At 38.2% G+C, this 18302-nt stretch overlaps 1 protein-coding gene across 2 annotated transcripts in view; it reads left to right on the top strand.

Annotated features, from left to right (window-relative positions):
• KCNK2 (potassium two pore domain channel subfamily K member 2) overlaps nucleotides 1-18302 on the top strand; it is a 77979-nt gene that overhangs the window by 46493 nt on the left and 13184 nt on the right. For both annotated transcript variants that reach the window (XM_069009546.1, XM_069009545.1), the window contains 3 exons: nucleotides 3751-3911; nucleotides 6312-6498; nucleotides 14793-14932. In XM_069009546.1, coding sequence (XP_068865647.1) covers nucleotides 3751-3911; nucleotides 6312-6498; nucleotides 14793-14932 — 488 coding nt within the window. The remainder of the gene's footprint in view (nucleotides 1-3750; nucleotides 3912-6311; nucleotides 6499-14792; nucleotides 14933-18302) is intronic.

Raw genomic sequence — 18302 nt, 5'->3', positions numbered from 1 at the left:
TCAGAGACTCTAAAGAGTTTGGAGTTGAAACCATGGAATTATTTTGTTGAGTGCGGCAATTACTTACAATCTACTTACTATGGCCTTTTATTCTTAATTCACTCAGGGGTTACTGGAAGCTCCTTCTAAAAAGCACTTCTTGTCTACAGAAGGACAAGACAAAGGACTTGTCAGAGATGAGTCCTTTGTCCATTAAAGGCACACTAAGATTTTAGCAGGACATGAAAGGGATTTGGTGAAATTAGGAGGCAAATCATCTTCCTCGTGAAAGTGAAGTGAGGAGAATGCATTGGGGAAGAATAGTCTGAAAAGGATACTGACAGTCTTTTGGATCAAATTTGATCCCATTTGGAAAGTTAAATTTTCTACTCTGTACTGCTCATGGCAGATAGCATTGGTTAAAATCTTTGAGGGAAGCTTTCCAATGAACTCGTTATTTTCCTCAATCAAACCCAAGCACAGTGGTTGAAATGGGGAATAACCTGGTTCTAGGAGCTTCCCCCTCAGTAGAAACAGAGGAAGGGATGAGCTGCACTGGACTGAAAGCGTGAAGAATAAGCAAGGTACTGAGGCTGCCTGTGCAGTTGCAGTGTGCACATCCTGCTCCCATCCCATCCAGGCAAGCAGCTCCTGAGGCAGGGAAAAGGCAGCAGACCATGTTGTGATGTGGCTGATTCTGTGAGGTTTCTCTGTGGGCAAGGCAGTCCTAGCCAGACTTTATGCTGCCTCTTGACTGGAAGGGGGAACTCAGAAGTGAAAACATGCCAGGGGAGCTACTGCACTGGGGCCAGACATTCCTGCCCTCCACATGGAGGAGAGCAGGAATAGGCAGCAGCATTCCTATGACCATGTTCTGTTCTTCCACCACAGTGCCCAAAATGAAGGTTTCCTTGGTTTTTACCTAGCAACAGAATTCTTCTTTTTTGTTTTTATTATAATTATTTAAAGGAAGAAATAATACTTTTCTGGCACAAACCTCTTGGGAATTACATCAACCCTATGAAATATAAATACGTTTCCTCTCCTGTTAAATAAATAATAGATTAGGTTTTCACTGGAGAAGCCGAGAGTAGGATTTAAGGACAACTTGTGTAACTCACAAAGTAGGCTGCAGTATACAGCAGCAGACGGTTATAAAACATGACACAGTAGGAAATGTGATTTATGTGCGATGGAAACCCCTTGGTAGATCAGGTCACTAAAGTAGGTACCCTACCCATGGTTTGTATTATGTTCAGTGAACATCTGGACAGAAATAAACTTCTACCTGGTGAAGTGTTGTTTTATCCAGTAATGTGTGAGATTTAATCAAACAGTTAATCACCCAATGCCTTTTCTGTTGTTTATGGAAGAAAAGCATTTGACAGTTTTTAGGATGAAAACCAAGAACTTGAGTGTAAAAGTGAAGTACCATCCTTCCTTCCAGGAAGACATAAGTCTGATTTAGGGAGAGTACCCAGAGCTAAATGTGAACTTGGTGTCCTCATATCAATTAGCAGCAGATGAGGAGCATGCTGCAGAGCAACAGCCTCTCTAAGAGCTGTGGGATGCTCACAGAGTGCCTGCTTGTTTTATGGGGCCAGGCAAGCATAACTGCCTGCTTGGCATGTGCTCCACTGGGCTGGTGTTTTGTCACCATTGTGAGACATCGCTTTTGTAGAGAAGTAAATAAAAAGTGATTGCCAAATCCCCTAGCATGAGTTTTCTAAATCTGGTGCATCCAGACCCCTGATTCTGAACTGCATTAAGACCTCCTAGGAATTATAACCTTGAACAATTCAAGCTTCTGTTGATGCATAAACAGGCATGTTTATGGAAACAGAGCAGCTTGGATCTGTTTGTCCCTTTTTGATTGGTGATGAGCTAATTTTATTTTAAGACATGAGTCTTTACTCCTCGGTGCATGAAGGGACAGACAAAGTGAACTCAGTGGAGCTGAAATTTCCTGAATTGTAATTTTAGCCCTGACTCTGGTTTATGGAGAAGTATATTACATTGGTCTAAAGTTGCTGTGACTTTTTGCAGTTTTCTGACTCAGACTTTTTTCATTATGCTAGTGCAGGGAACATTTACAAAGTTGTAGGGCTCTGCAACCTGTAATTGATTTTGTTCCTTTTTTTTTGTTTGACAAGGTTTACTAGTCAGGATTTAATATCAGCTGTCTTTTCTCTAACTGAATTCTATCAACCTTACATTTGTTGTTTACATAATTGAAATCTGAAAACTGATATTAGAGCAAATGATCTAGGAGTAAAATATATTCCCAGTGGGATTTATTTTTATTTTAATGAATCATAGTATAGCTTGGGTTGGAAGGGACCTTAAAGACCATCCAGTTCTTACTTCCCTGCCATGGGCAAGGACACCTTCCACTAGACCAGATTTCTCAGAGCCCCATCCAGCCCGGCCTTGGACACTTCCAGGAATGGGGCATCCACCGCTTCTCTGAGCAACCTGTTCTAAGTGAGGGACAGCTTTGTCTTGTGTGTTCTGAAAGGAAAAAGTAGTTTTGGCAACAGAACTTTGGTGTAGCTCATCTACATGAAAGCAGAACCAAAAATTAGGATAACAGATTCCATAAAGAAAATCTATATGTTAAACAAACATGCTCAGAATACTTAAATACAAATTCTGATAAATAGCTAAGATATACATTAAATGTGCTCTATATTGTAGGAATTTAGTTATATTGTGAAAAAATATTAAGCTACTTTAAAAATAAAATGTTGATTGTTCTCAGGAAAATTGGATTTTCTTGGAGGGATTTATGTGCATATGATGTTTTTCTTATGAAAAATTTAAGACACTAAGACAAATTTCTCAGTTACATGCTAAAACACTTTGCTTTTATTTGCAAGTTATTTTTCTAACAATAAAGGTAATGTTAAAAGAAACTTTTGTTTAATTTCTAAAGATAAGCCTTTTTATGACAAGTTTTCCCTCTTGCCTCCTTTGAAGGGCATGTTGGTCTGTTAAAAAGTGAAAGAACGTCGGCAATTCTGGGGTGTTACAGCTACTGCTCCCTCAAAACATTGGTGATCCTTTGGAGGGGAAAATCTCCTGAATTAAAACTCAAGACTCAAGCTCATGAAACTTGTCTGTAGGGTTCTGCCTATGTGACCTTGTCCAAATCATTAAATACTGGTCCTAGGAGATGTACTTGAGGGCATTTCACAGATGCTGGGGCCTGTGCTCTTTGTAGTTCACTTTCTCTGTTCCAAGTGGACCAGCAGCAACCGAGCCATCAGAGGAATCTGGGGGGCTCTTTTACACAAGCCTGTGGAGACAAAATGATTTCCACTTTCAAAGGGACAGGGATGTGAATTGTTACTCTAAGCTTTGTTTGAAGGAACCAAAGCCTTTAATAATGAAGAATCTTTAATAAGGCAGAATTTTTATGGTAGAAATCCCTGTTTTGCTCATCCAGGTGGTTTGGGGTTTTTTAAGCTGCTTCACTTTGAAACTTGGCCCATCTGAAGGAAAATTGTGTGTTGTTTACAGGTGCTGCAGCCAGTGACAGATACTGGCAGGCTAAGGAATAGATTGCTATTCACTACATGTAATAGATGGTAAGAATAGCTCAGTGAGGATGGTATGACCTACATTTTCATTTAATTTCTCACAATGTTTGCTGTGTCATATGGTTAACCTGGTTAGCCTGTTTTTAACTGTTCTGTTCCTGCAGTTCTTTTAAAATTTATAATGTATTGTGTATAACCTCTTAAACATCTCAAGTTGTTTATAATTTAGGCTTTGGAAACATCTCTCCACGCACACAAGGTGGAAAGATATTCTGTATCATCTATGCCTTACTGGGAATTCCTCTGTTTGGTTTTCTGTTGGCTGGTGTTGGAGATCAACTAGGGACAATCTTTGGAAAAGGAATTGCCAAAGTAGAAGATACCTTTGTTGTGAGTATGCTGACTGCCTCATTTGGGTTTTCTTGCTGCTTGTTCTGAATTTCATAAGTGAAATGAAAAGCCTGTAAAACAGGGTATAGCTCATTGTTGCAATCAGATGTACAGGAAAAGGTAGGAAGGACTTGGCACTGGCTAATGAACACCTCTGAGAATTGGGTGAAGACACATTCCCTACCATGATTATGCTTGGGATGAGGAATAAGATCCAAAGAATTTCATTTTTGCTCTGGCCTTTTTACTCGTAAGCTTGCTGTGATGCTTACCCTTAAAGCATGTGATAAATGTATTCATAGAGATTTTTGAAGCAGTGAACGCTTAGTAACCAACTCTGTAGCTGTTTGCATCAGCACTGCAGGTGTTAGGACTGGTTTTCCACATCAAGCCCTAGCCTTGCAGGCAGGACACCTTTTCTATATAGAAAGGGTCTGACATGGCTTTATTTTTGATGCAAAGCAAACTGGGCCTGTGCTGAGTAGTCTTATGCAATAGGCAAACACAAACTTGAAAGCTTTTGAAGAAAAGACATGCATTTTTGGCTTTGAAACATCAGTTCATGTCCAGACAAGGTGCTGGTGAATAACACAGATTTCCATTGAGATTTGTCTAAAAAAAGCAAGAACATTCCATAAGAACATTTTATATTTTCTGTGTTTTCATAACTGATTTTTTTTTCCTAAAATTAGAGAAGTTCTGAGATCAATTTGTGTTTCTCTTGCTCATAGAGAGAATGGTTTTCCTTTTTTTTTTTTATAATGGGTGTATCCCTACAACAAGAATTCCCCAACATAATAAGCAGTATCTTGCTGCCTTCTGACAATATCCGAGTGAAAACACTGATCTATATATTGCAGCCTGGAATACTCCTTAATTCTGTTTATTAGCTTGCCTAAAGAACTTGGAGATGCTGATGGGTCAGAGCAGGGATTTTTATGTTCCCATAACACATGCTGTTACTCTGATTTGGGTTACAAAACTTGACCTTGGTCATGCTGGCTGTAAACACAATCAGTTCCCACTGAAACTTAAAAACAAGAAAACGTCCATTCTGAACAACATGATTTCATTTTCAGTCAATTTCTGTGACAGTTTCTTGTATAATTCCTTCTTTTAGGTTGAACCAACATGCAATGAGTGGATGGAAAATGTCATATTGGCTGGGCATGCAAAATTGGACTTTGCAGGAGTCTGTTCTAGCTTTAGTACAGTTTAGAAAAAATGTTAATAGCATACACAACAGCTAAATGACATGATTCATTAAATCTGCAGTTGGTCTCAAGCTGGGGAGAGAACTAAAACTTGGAGGATCAAAATGAGTTTAAAATTTTTGAAAAGCAGTCTGACTAGACAGGATTAAATTCAAGCAGGACAAATTCAAAGTAATATACAATAGAATAATAAAACATGCAGCTGCATGTCAGGAACCAGCTAAGTGCAATTTTATAGGAATGCTCTGTGGGCTCTAGGGGTTAGCATGCTAACATGGGTTAATGTCATACTGCCATGGAAAAGCAGCATCGTAGGTAAAACTGTAAACAGGCAAAGCACAGGAAATGGTCATTCCATTCTACTTTGTGCTATTTTTTCATATCTACTTCTGAGTACAACACTTAATGAAACATGGGCTAGTTTGCTGGTGCCAAGGGATAGGAAGAAATACAGGGAGGGGAAGAAAAGGAAATAAATTTATTTGGTTTAATGATCATGTAACTAAAAGGGAACACCCGTGAAAGTTTGCTGGAAAGAGAAGATTAACTATTTCTTTGTCTTGGATAGAACCCTAAAGAGTACACTTAAACTGAAGGAGTTGAGATATAGGTTAAGAATTAGGAAAATTATCTGATGACAAGAGTGTGGTCACAAGTAAAGTATTTGCAGTGGCTTAGGTGGGTTTTTCTCTTTGGGCAGGTTTGGAAAAGGGGACCTCTTACATCCCTTCCAGCTCTGTTTTGTAGGATTTTGTTTAGCTGATTATTTGATTACAGAGGACTGTATGATTAAAATTCACCTTATTTATTTGGTTATTTGTGGATGTACAAAATTAGAGAATTTTGCAGGTGTGTGCACTACTTGCAACTCACTTGAATATCTAGACAGCCCTCAAAACTTTCACATCATCAGCTGTTAATATTAGTGAACGCTGCACATGCTGCTCAGCCGTGAGGAGTCCAGCCCTGCTCTGCATTTACTGCTGGCAAATGTTTCCTAGGATAGTCATGTTTGCTTTGAAGCTCATTTCAGAATAAAATCCTGCTTGAATTTTTCTGTTTGTTTGAGAATTATAATGCACTGCTCTCTGGAGCTGTGTAGTGCACGCTGGGGGTGATGGGTGCTGATGTGCACGGTGCAGTTTTATTAACAATGGGTTTCCTGTCTTTCCCCTTCCCTTTCCAGAAATGGAATGTGAGTCAGACAAAGATTCGCATCATTTCAACAATAATATTCATACTGTTTGGCTGCGTGCTGTTTGTTGCTCTTCCTGCAGTTATATTCAAGCACATAGAAGGCTGGAACACACTCGATGCAATCTACTTTGTGGTGATCACTTTAACTACCATTGGATTTGGTGACTATGTTGCAGGTAAGATTTTTTTTTTTCATAACTCTTTCTCTTATAATGTTTGGCACAGTGGTATTTATTGTGCATCTTTTCTTATTTTTGAGACAGATGTATCTCTCTTGTGCTGCCTCTCTCCCAGTTGTATCCTTCATCATTCATGTGATGGGGCCTGTCCTCCTTTTGGTTAATGTGACAGTGTGGAGACAGGAGCTGGGACAGTGAAATTCATGATGCATGTCTCTACTTACTGTTTTTTCTCTTCTTATACTATTAAAAATTAAGTAGAATATAATTTACGTAGGGGGTTTGTTTTATTTTTCTTACAGGTTATGAAGTGCAAACACTAATAGAGCATTTAAATCTGAATATATCTTTTCAGTTGGACTTATTTAAAATACCTCGCCTTGTGAAGTTATATAACATAAGTTTTATGTGCATCCCTTGCTTTCAAAATATTCCAGAATTCTCTCTGTGCCATTGAAATATCTGGTTTCTGTAGGATCTGCTGCATCCCACTTCTATGATTCTTGGTTGTCAGTACACGTTTGCCCATGTGTTTTTTGTAATGTCAGGAGAAGTTTTAGCACAACCTGTAGATAACATGTCCAATTTCTATGGTCCCATTATTTGCAAATAACTTTTTTTAGCTCAGTATATCAAAGTCTGGGCCAGTCCTGTGTCAACTTTTTTCTTGAAAAGGTCAGAAGCATTCATTCACTTCTTAGATTTGAGTAAGTATATGCTGTCTGTGCTGAGAAAGCATGTTGATCTGAATCAGTGATGTGTAGAGGGTGAGGTTCAGGAATTCAGAGCTTTGTGCTCTGAGCCTGAGATTTGCCTTCCTTGGCCTGATCTGATGCTTCTGCTGATGCAGCTCCATCATTTCTCTCACGAAACACCTCTCTCCCACCCCTGAACTCCACGCAAGCCAGAGGTGGCTGACAAGGACCTTTGTGCTGCTCTGCTCTTAGTGAGCTACTCTGCTGGAGGGAACTTTTTACTAGACACTCACATGCTGTGGGCTCCTCCTGTGTCTTGTCTGTGCCCATGGCTGTTGTGTGAGTCCATGTGTGCCAAGCCGAGGCTCTCAGGTTGGGTAACTCCCCTTGTAGATGTGCTGGAAGTTTTGCCTTGATGGCAGTAATGGGTCTTGTCACTGGCAAAAGCTTTTCGGGTTGGTGAGGTCCAACAAGGACCTCTAAAATGTCAGAACTGCTTGACATATTTGTAAATGATCTGGGTAAAAGGGGGGTAAATTTAGTTGTTGTTGACGATACTAAGCTATTCAGGGAGCCTTAATTTTTAGACTGCTTGCAAGGTTGCCAAAGATTCTTGTAAATTGCAGAACAGAGCTATAAAATAGCAAATCAGATTTCTTTTGACTTTTACATAGTTATTTGTGATGTTTCCAAATGTCTTTGTATGTGTCTTGACTCCTGCCTTTCCATTTTCTTTCCCGTATTCTTTTTCTTTTCATTTCATCTTCATAATTTGTGATTCTGGTCAAATAACAACTAGCATGAAATAAAAAATTTATGCTGTTTTCAAGTCAAGAGTCTGGGTGCTTTAGACTTTCATTCCTGAAGGGTACATGTATGTCAGGGAATAAAAATGATAGTGTACAAAGGCCTGGTTATATTTACTGTAAAGCATTATATGAAATGGCCCACTTGGCTCTAACTAGAACACTGAGTACATTCATCATTACTCCCATTATAAATTTCCATAGACTTCTCTATTTGTAGACCATTTGATATCATAATTTTTTCCTACATCGTCTCCTTTTTAATTTTACCAGGAAACACTTTCTCTTTCTACAGAATGTCCTTGAATTATATTGTTCTATAGCCGATGGCCTTTTATGGTTCACTTGATAGATGTTCTTTATTTAATTAAAAATCCTACTGTAAATCCATTATTTCAAAGTATCAGAAGTGCTTTCTAGTTTCTTTGAGCAATATGCATAAGACTTGTATTTGAACTGAAGTATGTTATTGACTTAAAGGAGGAATGGGATTTGTAATTGCAGAGAGAACACTCGAGAGAACAGGGTTAGATGGCTGCCTCCATCATAACTGGGAGGTTAACATTCCCATGGGACTATATTTTGACAGAGATAAAGTTAATAATATTATCAACTTTGGGTGAATTAAAATACTCTGGTTTTGGCAGGTGACTTGAAGGATTTTTCAAAAATGTCCAATTGTTTCTTTTGCAGTACATAATTGGCTGGTTAAATAAAGATTTTGAAAAATAGGTAAGGTATTAATTGACTGAGCTTTGCATTGTGGAAGTTTGCAGTCATCGGTGTATTTGTAAGAATGAAATTATTTGAAGGAAACTGATGTTGCAAGTTCCCAGTGGAGCTGATAGAATTTGTCCAAAGAGCTAGGCTTCCTTATTAATTTTGGGGAATTATGCAGAATGTTTTGCACCCTAACACCTCAGTATCTTCTCTTCATGATTTTTTGGTTTGCTTGTTTCTCTTTTAGGTCAGTCATAACTGCAGAGCGGACACTAAGGGCCACTGATATTTTTGTGGTAGGCTTTGTCTGGAGAACTCGAAGTTTAGGAAAGCTGGGTGTCACAAACAAGGGAGAAACATGAAGAGTTAAAGCATGTAATGCTGTGTAGGGCTGTAAAAGAGGTGGTCATGATAGAATATTGTGGGTGTAGAGCATGCTGGTCTTGGTTCTGGTTTGCCACGGTGAGAAAAAGGCAGCAAACAGAATGATGCTCCAGTCCACTTAGTGTCTAGATGCAATGCATTTGAAAAAATCCTCACAGTGGCATTAATTTGTTCATTTTGCTGATTCTTTTCTCCTTAAATAATACTTACAGTGAAAATTGCCTTCTTCCACTTAGCATTATAGGCAAAGCATAATTGGTGGGCAGTGATGCTCTGATTTGCAATTATATCAGAGTGTACTTTTTGCAATAGAAGTCAAATTGATGATTGTTTTAGTGCTTGGAGGCCCTTCTGATAATCCATAAACATGTGTCAGTTTTGGCCCATAAAGTTCCCTCAAAACCCCAAAATTCCTAGATATCTGAAAATTTTCAAATCTTTTTTTCTGCGAACTGTCATCTCAGAGAAAAAAACCCCTAAGTTTACAACCCCTACAAACAAATCCCATGGTTGTGTTAACATATGTGTTGATGTGTAGGGAAATATTTCTGAAATACATATCATTTTTCACTAACATGAAACTATCTGCTTTCTGGTGCCACTGCAAGTAGGAGCTGAAAAGAGCTTTCAGGAGGTACAGGACACTGTGTTACTCAATAGCTGTAGCAAAAGGGAGCCAACAGAAGAACCTGGGATTCAGGAACATAATGGTGTCCTTGGCTGGAGTACAGGCTGTCATATTAGAAATTCTTTTGTTCTCCAGGATTTTTTTAGAACTTTCTTCTTTTTTGTACTGGAGACCATGTATTCTATTCCCAGAAACCAGAGGGAGGAAACATTCCCTTTGGTAGTCAGAGTCTAAGTTGTTATTTGGAGCCTGTGGAAGTTTCAGCTGGGGTTTCCATCAGCAAGAGAAGCCTTAAAGCAAATATAAAAGACTGATCACTCCTAGTGTGTGCAAGAAAGGAAAAGATGAAAAGCCCTTGTAATGCATGTTCAAGAAAATATATTAATTGTATTTGAAAAACTTGACTTCTTCTCTGTCTTATGAAATGACTTGATTTTCTAATTTTTGGAATGGTTGAATTTTTTTTGGAGGGAGAGAAACAATTTTTTTATTTGAAGAAAGATTATTGTAGCTTCTCACAAAAACAAAGAAGAAAAATTGTACTACAGCCTGCACTGCCTTAGGAATATCAGGACATAGCCAAACATCCCTTTTCTTGTTTTCAAGAGAAAACATTGACTTTAACGTGAAAGAAGAAAATGCAATCAAAAGTATTAATACCTTGTGAAAGACAAAAAGAAACCTTCTCATGTTGAATGTGCCATGATTTTAGTACAATGAAATATATTTCTGGATACTAAGGTTGGTACTGAGGCACATGAATATGTGTGTAATTGACCACATACTGTTCACATGTACAGATAAATTCTTTAGCTTGCAATGCAGTTTGGAAGGTATAGTCAAATATTTCTAATGGCATTAATCTAAGAGGATTCAAATCTAAATTAGGTGACATGACCAAAACTTGACTAAATTAAGTAGAAGGCAAAAATATAAATAGTATATCAGTAGTCTATTTCACAATAAGGCATAATGATGATATAAGATTGTCTCAACTGGTTCAGTGAAACAGATCACAGAATTCTGCAAGTCTTACTTTAAAAATGTATTCCAACTCTTTTGTTACTTTTGTGAGTAGGTGTTTTTTTGTTTTTTTTTTCTTGGTTTATTTTCCATTTTTGAGCCCCGATTTTTAACTTACTGCTTTTTCACTCTGTTCATTCTGTAACTCACTGATGTATTGCCCCTGTAATACACATACCTGGCTCAGCACTGTGTTGCTTGGTCTGAGACCCAGTTTGTAGTGAGCTGAGATATTTTAGTCTCATTTAATGTCACCAAACGGGGGCACTTGACCTGGTGGTCATAGCAGCCCAGCTGATCTGCTGTCACTGTGTGATACCATGCACCAGCAGAGAGAAATTGCTGTCCTGCTGAGCCAGGGGTGTGTCCAGCATCCTGGAGGAGAGCTGTGTGCTCTCCCACAGGCTCCATGCCTTTTTTGGCACCTGGAGGAGCTCTTTGCCCCCTCAGGACTTGGTGCCCGTAATAGGGGCTCTCTGGTGGGAGCCATGCTTTAAGGTTAAGTTGGAGCACTGTCTTGCTTGATGTCTGTGCAGGACAGCATGTGAGGAGTGTTTTAGATCTGTGCTTTGTATTCTGAAGTAGCTCTCCATTTTCCTCTGAGTGGCATCACGTGGCTCAGATGGCCTACTTACATTCCATCTCTGACAGTGCAATATCTTGTCCCCAGCCTTCTGAATTTCCACATCTCCACACTAGCTAGTCTTTCTCTGTCCCCTTTTTTTCTTGCAGTCCTCAGAGGTAATGCCTTTCAAGTTGCAGGGCTGAACCTCCATATTTCTTTGGAGTGGGACAGATGACATTTCTGGATTAAGCATGTTCATCAGGTTTGTCACAACAGGGATGGTGGACAGCTACTTGTTATTCTGCAATTAAAACTGGATTATATGATATTTCTATATCCAGATTAATTTGTACTGCTGATGAAAAATCATAGACATTTCCTTGTTTGCATTGCCAACTTTTGAATAACCCAGAAATTTTTGCTGGTATGGAATTGAGATACTCAATGTTGACAGCACTTTCTATTCTCTCCTTCTAAATTTGAAGTAAAAATGCAAAGCCAACCAACTTAACAGGAATAATTACATGTTTCTATTTTGAGCTGCTTAGCTGTAGGAAAAAAAGGGAAAAGAATGGCAACAATGAAGAAAATTATTTACTTTAAAAGTACTTGTTTTACATAAATAAATAAGTAAAAAAGATATATTTGTAATCCTGATCTCTTACCTGAGAACCAGGATCTGTTCTAAAGCACTCCTGAAATATTCTCTAATGCCTTTCTTCACTGAAACAGAGTTCTCAACCCTAGTAAGGAATATGTTTGGGCCATAGAACAACTTACATTTTCCAAAGCATTGAAAATACCACATAAAAGTTATTTGGCAGATACAAGAATGGTGGCAGCAGCAATGCAATAGCCTTTGATGAAGATGGATAGGAAAACTTTGATTTCTTGTAGACCTCAAGCTACTTTAAATCAAATCATTACCAGAAAACATCTTGGCAATAAACTGTGGCTGTTCTTGCTGTAACAGACTATGGCAGTGAGACTGCTAGATTTCTTCTTCATTGTGGTTTTAACCTATTTTGGGTAGAGGCTAAAGAAAGCTGGGAAAAGCTTTGTCCCTCGGCCCACAAAATTGGGTTTGCCAAACAAGCAACAAAATTCAGCTTCTGCCTTCTCAGCATTTTGCTTCCTAGAGGGCTGCATAAACCAATTTGCTTTGCAAAAGAAACATGATGGTGTATCATATTGATATGGTTTTTACCATGTTGCCCATAAAATCATTAGATTATCTCATATACTTCAGTACATTTAGCTATGCGTACTCATACACAAATGCATTCATACCCATTTAAGTGAATTTGGTAGTTAATGAATTCTTTTCGTTTAAATTTAGTACAGCTGAATTGTGATCACATTTCTCCATGAAATCCTATTTAATGACATTCCCAGGTAACTGCATTATGGCAGTTTGAGCATCACAGGAGAGTACAAACATCCTCACATATGTCTCTCTCTCCCTGAGATTTGATTAAATTGTGAAATCACCCAAGGAGTCCTTGAAATTCAGAAGCTGAACAGCTAATAAAGGTTTTAGTTGTGAAACCTTATCCTTGAGTATTTCTTTGGATACCTTTTGTCCCTTTAACTTTAGGGAAGCTGAACTCCTTTGGGCATGGCTAGATGGAGCCATCTCCTGGCCAGACAGCATTGAAAACTTGGTTGAACATGAGTATGTCCTAACTCCTGCCTCGGTGATTAACTTTGCTGTAAATAAAATGAGTATAAACTGTGAAGGAAGTGCTTCCTGCGGGCTGGCAGAGTTAGGTTTCAGTTTATGAACATAATATGACAAAAATTAAAAACCAACCATTTGGATGCATTCTATGATACTTGCGCATTCTACGAACAGCTGAAGAAGAGGATGAACCACTGAATGTGGCTCATTACTAGAGCAAAGACATGGTGGTAATTAACCATTTTTTGAATTACAAAAAATTTTGGGTCAATCATCCCTAAAATTCCGTTTTACTAGATTAGCATGAGATGGATATTGTTAACAAATAACTTGATGTTTTTTCTTGTGCTGTGATAAACTCAGCCCTTTGGTGGCTGGATGTCTTCTGTTCCAAACAGAGCCCTGTCTTCTACCTCTGCTTGGGACTACGAAGGCATCAAATTATATCCACTTGCACAATGTGGATTCATCTCTTGGGTAGTTAAGTAAACCCTTGCAGCTCAATGCATTTTTTTTCTTGATGCAAAGATGTAATTGACATGAGAAAAACAAAATTTCTGTCTGTGAGGGCTTCCATACAAATCTAGTCATCAGTAAAATTCTTTGTTATTTGCATGCAATCTCTCTTTGTTATTTGCATGCAATCTCTGTGATAATGCAGCTAAATAAAAACGTTATTCTCCATGAGAGTCAATCTCAGTACTGTAACAAGATGCTTGATATTTTCAGGCCGATTTTCCTTTGATTTGTTTTATTATAGGATGCAGATATGTAAAACAAAGTATTATGTACCTGTACAGGCTACTTTAACGTGCCTGAGAATGTTTTACTGAAGAGTTTCTTCAACTGTGGGCAGATACACACATAGAAATTCTTGCAGCAGCCCAAACTAGAAGTCTGGTTTTACTTGTTGTAACATAGCTGAATTACAAGATTAAGGCTCCTGTTTTATTGCATGGCAAGATGTGAAATGTGAGTTATTTGGTGTTGTCAAGAGCTCTGGATGAACATAATTTTTTTTTGTGTGGAAATAAGACATCTGTTCTTTATAGCTGTATTACACCTGGAAGCTGTATTACCAACATCTGAAATTTTCCTTTTTACTTTAACATTGGAAAGAAGTGACTGGTGCTTATGGCAGTAGGATTCAAAAAAGCTGCCTTCAGCTAACTTCTCTTTTATCCACCTTTTTTGGGGGGGGGGAGGGAGTATGATCAGTTCAACTTAAGTCCCTGTACTCTGGTTTCCTTCTGCAAAATGGAGACTATAATATTTGCCTACCCACCAGGGACACCTGTTAATGCAGGTGCTACTCTTTCTTTACTGAGGCTAAAGGTTTTATATAAGTATTGAGATGTTTTAAAGTTCTTATAAAATCAGATTTCTCAGGATATGAACACATTACATACTTTGGAACAATACTTAAACCTCTGGTACAGCATCATTATTTGAAGCAGGTGGAAGTCATTTCATTCAAGCTGTCTTCACTGACCTCTATCTTAAATGACAGTATATCAGAAGTTGAACCAGTTTGTGTTCATTCAGTAACTATTATGAATGGCTAGCAGTCATTGTCTAAAATTTGCATACTCCAGCCATTGCTTCCAAGAGCAAACTAATTTATATAATTTGTTCAAATTCAACAAAGTATTTTGCTAGGAATTTTTTCATGGGTAAAAATACAGAAGTTTTAAGACATTTAACTTTTTTCTAGGAAAATTACTTTTAAAAACATCTTTGCACCTATAACTATTAAGTCTGATTTAATTTTAACTGTATTGTTTTTCAGGGGGATCAGATATTGAATACCTAGACTTTTACAAACCAGTGGTGTGGTTCTGGATCCTTGTCGGGCTTGCTTACTTTGCAGCTGTCCTCAGCATGATTGGAGACTGGCTAAGGGTCATATCAAAAAAGACAAAGGAAGAGGTAAGAATATTTTGAAAGGTGAAGAAACACTCCTTTTTAAAAACTTTGAATAGAAGCCAGGTGATCTTATGGCTGGTTTTGCTCTTAGGGTGCATAGGTCAAAGCCCTTTCTGTATGAGCTATGATGCTGCAGCTCAAACTGCAGGAAACTACATAGCAGCCCATTCAAACATAGTGTTTTATTTTCACATGTCTGCATAGCAAATTAGATTAAATGTATTATTAAATTAAGTGCATATGAACAGTTGCACTTGATTTATGGGGGAAAAAATCTTAAACTACTGTTCTAGGCAGTAGAAGGTAGGCTTTAATTTTTAAGGCAAAAATAATTCTGCTTCATTTCTATAAGGGATGTCAGTATGTAAAGAAAGTACTTATGTAGTTATATTTGAGATACTATGTTTTATAATGGTAAGAAAATAAATTTTTCATATCATGCAAGATATTGGAATGAATTATTTAAATATCCCTGGGTGTGTATTACCATAATATCTTCCACAGAATTACTTGGTGTTTGTAGTCAGGTATATTGCTTTCAATTGAAATATGTTTCACTTGTAAAATGTGTATTTATTATTCCAATGATACAACAATATTTTACCTTAAATTTTGCCATTTAAGAAAATGTCCTGGTTTTGAAAATGTTAGAGGGTAAATAAAATTTCCTTCAATTGTAGTGTGCATAGTTCAGGTTTTACTGGGAGTCAGAGAAATTAATTTTGTTTGAAGCAACATATTATTTCCCTCTAATTTAGCTTGAGTTCCTTTGCACGCATCAGTTGATTTATGATACTCAAACATAAAAGCTCTAATTTGTTTTTGATGGAATGAATATGTTGGCTACTGAGCAGTGGCCTGCTACTTTGTTTTAAATTGTTTTCCTAGCTGTAGGGCATGGCATCAATGCCTAGATGTATTCCTGGCAATCCTTGAGTTCCCAAAGCCTTTGCTCTGAAGGGTAGCTTACCCCTGTGTGCTTTCACCGACTGCAGCCCCTCAGGGTGCCTGCCACCTCCTGAGCCAGGAGCAGGGGCACTGCTGGCAGCAGGCAGGAGGGTGGCTCCTGGGCAGGATTAAACCCACTTTGTGAGGAATATGGGGTAGGAAGCCCCTTTCCATTGCCCTTGCTGGCTCATGGCTCTGTGGTTAGAGACAGCTCTGTGACAGGTCTGCTGTAAGTACACTTGCATCAAGCAATCCATAACCACTTAGCCCTGAAGCAGAGGGCAATATTTGTTTGAACACTTTCAGTTTGAGTGTCATCTTTTGCCACATGCTGTAAATTTGAAAGGGTATTTATGACCTCCCTTCCACAACAAGCTTTACTAGTGCCCTCCACACACAGGGAGCAGCAGGTACCACACAAGTGTTCCCATTTGCAGGTTCAGCATCTTGCAGGATTGCAATTCTGCTTTCTAGAAAAGCCCTGCGGGTGCCTTTAACAGCCAGCCTTACCCAGCTTACACCGGCTGCAGGGAAACCAGTGCCTCAATTCAAGTGCCAGTAACCTGCATGGCTGTGTTGAGTTATTCTGAACTTCAGAATTAGGTTGGGGTCTCCCATTTTCCCCTCTGCAATAGGAAGAAGCAGGAGAACACTGGCATGGGCTCCCCAGGGAAGTGGTCACAGCACCAAGCCTGCCAGAATTCAAGAAGCATTTGGACAATGCTCTCAGGCACATGTTGGAATTTTTGTGCGGGACCAAGAGTTGGACTTCAATGGTCCTTGCAAGTCCCTTCCAGCTCAGGATATTCTATGATTCTAAGTGTGGTGTTTCCTCTGGGGAGTCTCCTGCTGTCTAACTGTTCTCAACTTGGGGCATTTCCTAAACTGTCTTTAGTTTCCCTGGGTTACTTGTGTCTGGATGTTTTGGAAAAAATATGATGTGACTGAGGCACTATGACTTCAGACTATGCAAAAAATGTTCTCCAGGCTTCTTTTTGCTGTATTTTCTCAGACACTGTTGACATATTTTAGTTCTTCACACTATTTTCTAGAATTAATTTGATATTTAACCTCAGTTTTCTCATATTCGTTTCTGTTATCCAGACAGCATCTTATCCAGAGATCTTAGTATGTTGACTATATAGCACATTGAGGTTTCAGTCTTATAATGATAATACATTAAGAATATTTGAAATGTGTAGTAGCTTGTGTGTATTAGTCTATCTTGAAATAGATATATTTCAAGATAGACTAACTTTGGAAAATATTTAAAGTCACATGAATTGAAGAAACTTAAGAATACCTCTAAGACATCAAAAACATTCCAATTTTTATCAGGGAAAACTGTTTGCCAGGTTATGCAGTGCAGAGCTTTCTTTTCCCAGGCACTGGGAATGTGTAACCTAGTGTATCTTTTCATTCTTTCTCACCTTTATAGCCTAAACAAGCATATTCATTTTGTCTACAGCAAGGAAAACATCATTCTTCAGATATACCCCAATTGTCTTGGCTGAAGCAAGTATTGGGAATACTGCTGTATACAAGTCTCATGTGTATTAGCTTAGATTAAAGGCAGACATAACATTATTGGTGCAGTTTGTTCAGTTAATAATATCTCTGATGGTTAGAAATCTTTATTTCTTAACCCATTGCTCAGGCATATGTGTGAATTCATAACACAAATAAAATGCTTTAGCAGTTTAAAATTCTATAGTTTTAAGAATGGCAGAGACCAATTTGAGAACTGAATTATGACGTACCTTAAGTTGTGTGGTAGTTAGAAATTGTTTTATTTTCTCTCTTTCATCCTAATGAAACTTTGTAGGAAGAAAGTAATACAAATATATTGCATTTTGTTACAAGATTGGGTATAAGCATCTTACAAATATTCACTTTTTACAGGTCTCATTGTATGATAAAAACTGCTGCTCTTAGCTCATTCTTGCTATCTGCCTGGGGAAATCTGAGTGAAGATGCTGAAAGAGTTTTGTGGAAATGTAGTTATCAAGTCTCTTGTGTGCCAGAAGAAGCCAGATGAGACTGGATTTCTTGTCTTTTTTTCCAGTTAAACCTAAATTTACAGTGGACTGGTCCAGCTTCTATGGATGCAGATTATAGCAGAGGAACCTCTCTGCAGTTCCAAAATACATCAGTGCAATGAAAAACCCTAGTTCAAAATATGGGGTGTATTTGTTTAACTGTCTTAGGGAAGTGTTCTGTCAGTCCTGGGGGAAATAGCCTCTTATACCTAAAGGTAGCCTTTGAAGGTGGAAGCAATGTTATATATTAAAACCTATTGAGATACAGAGTCCATGATAAAATCTACAGAACTGTGATTAATGCACCCTGAATACTGAAGCAGTTTAATGTATTTCCTAGGAAATAGGATGATGAAAATCTTCCTTCCTGAAAATTACGGGGATTG

This window comes from Aphelocoma coerulescens, chromosome 3, assembly GCF_041296385.1.
Source record: "Aphelocoma coerulescens isolate FSJ_1873_10779 chromosome 3, UR_Acoe_1.0, whole genome shotgun sequence".
NCBI classification, from domain to species: Eukaryota; Metazoa; Chordata; class Aves; order Passeriformes; family Corvidae; genus Aphelocoma; species Aphelocoma coerulescens.
This window is presented reverse-complemented; position numbering and strand designations above follow the sequence as displayed.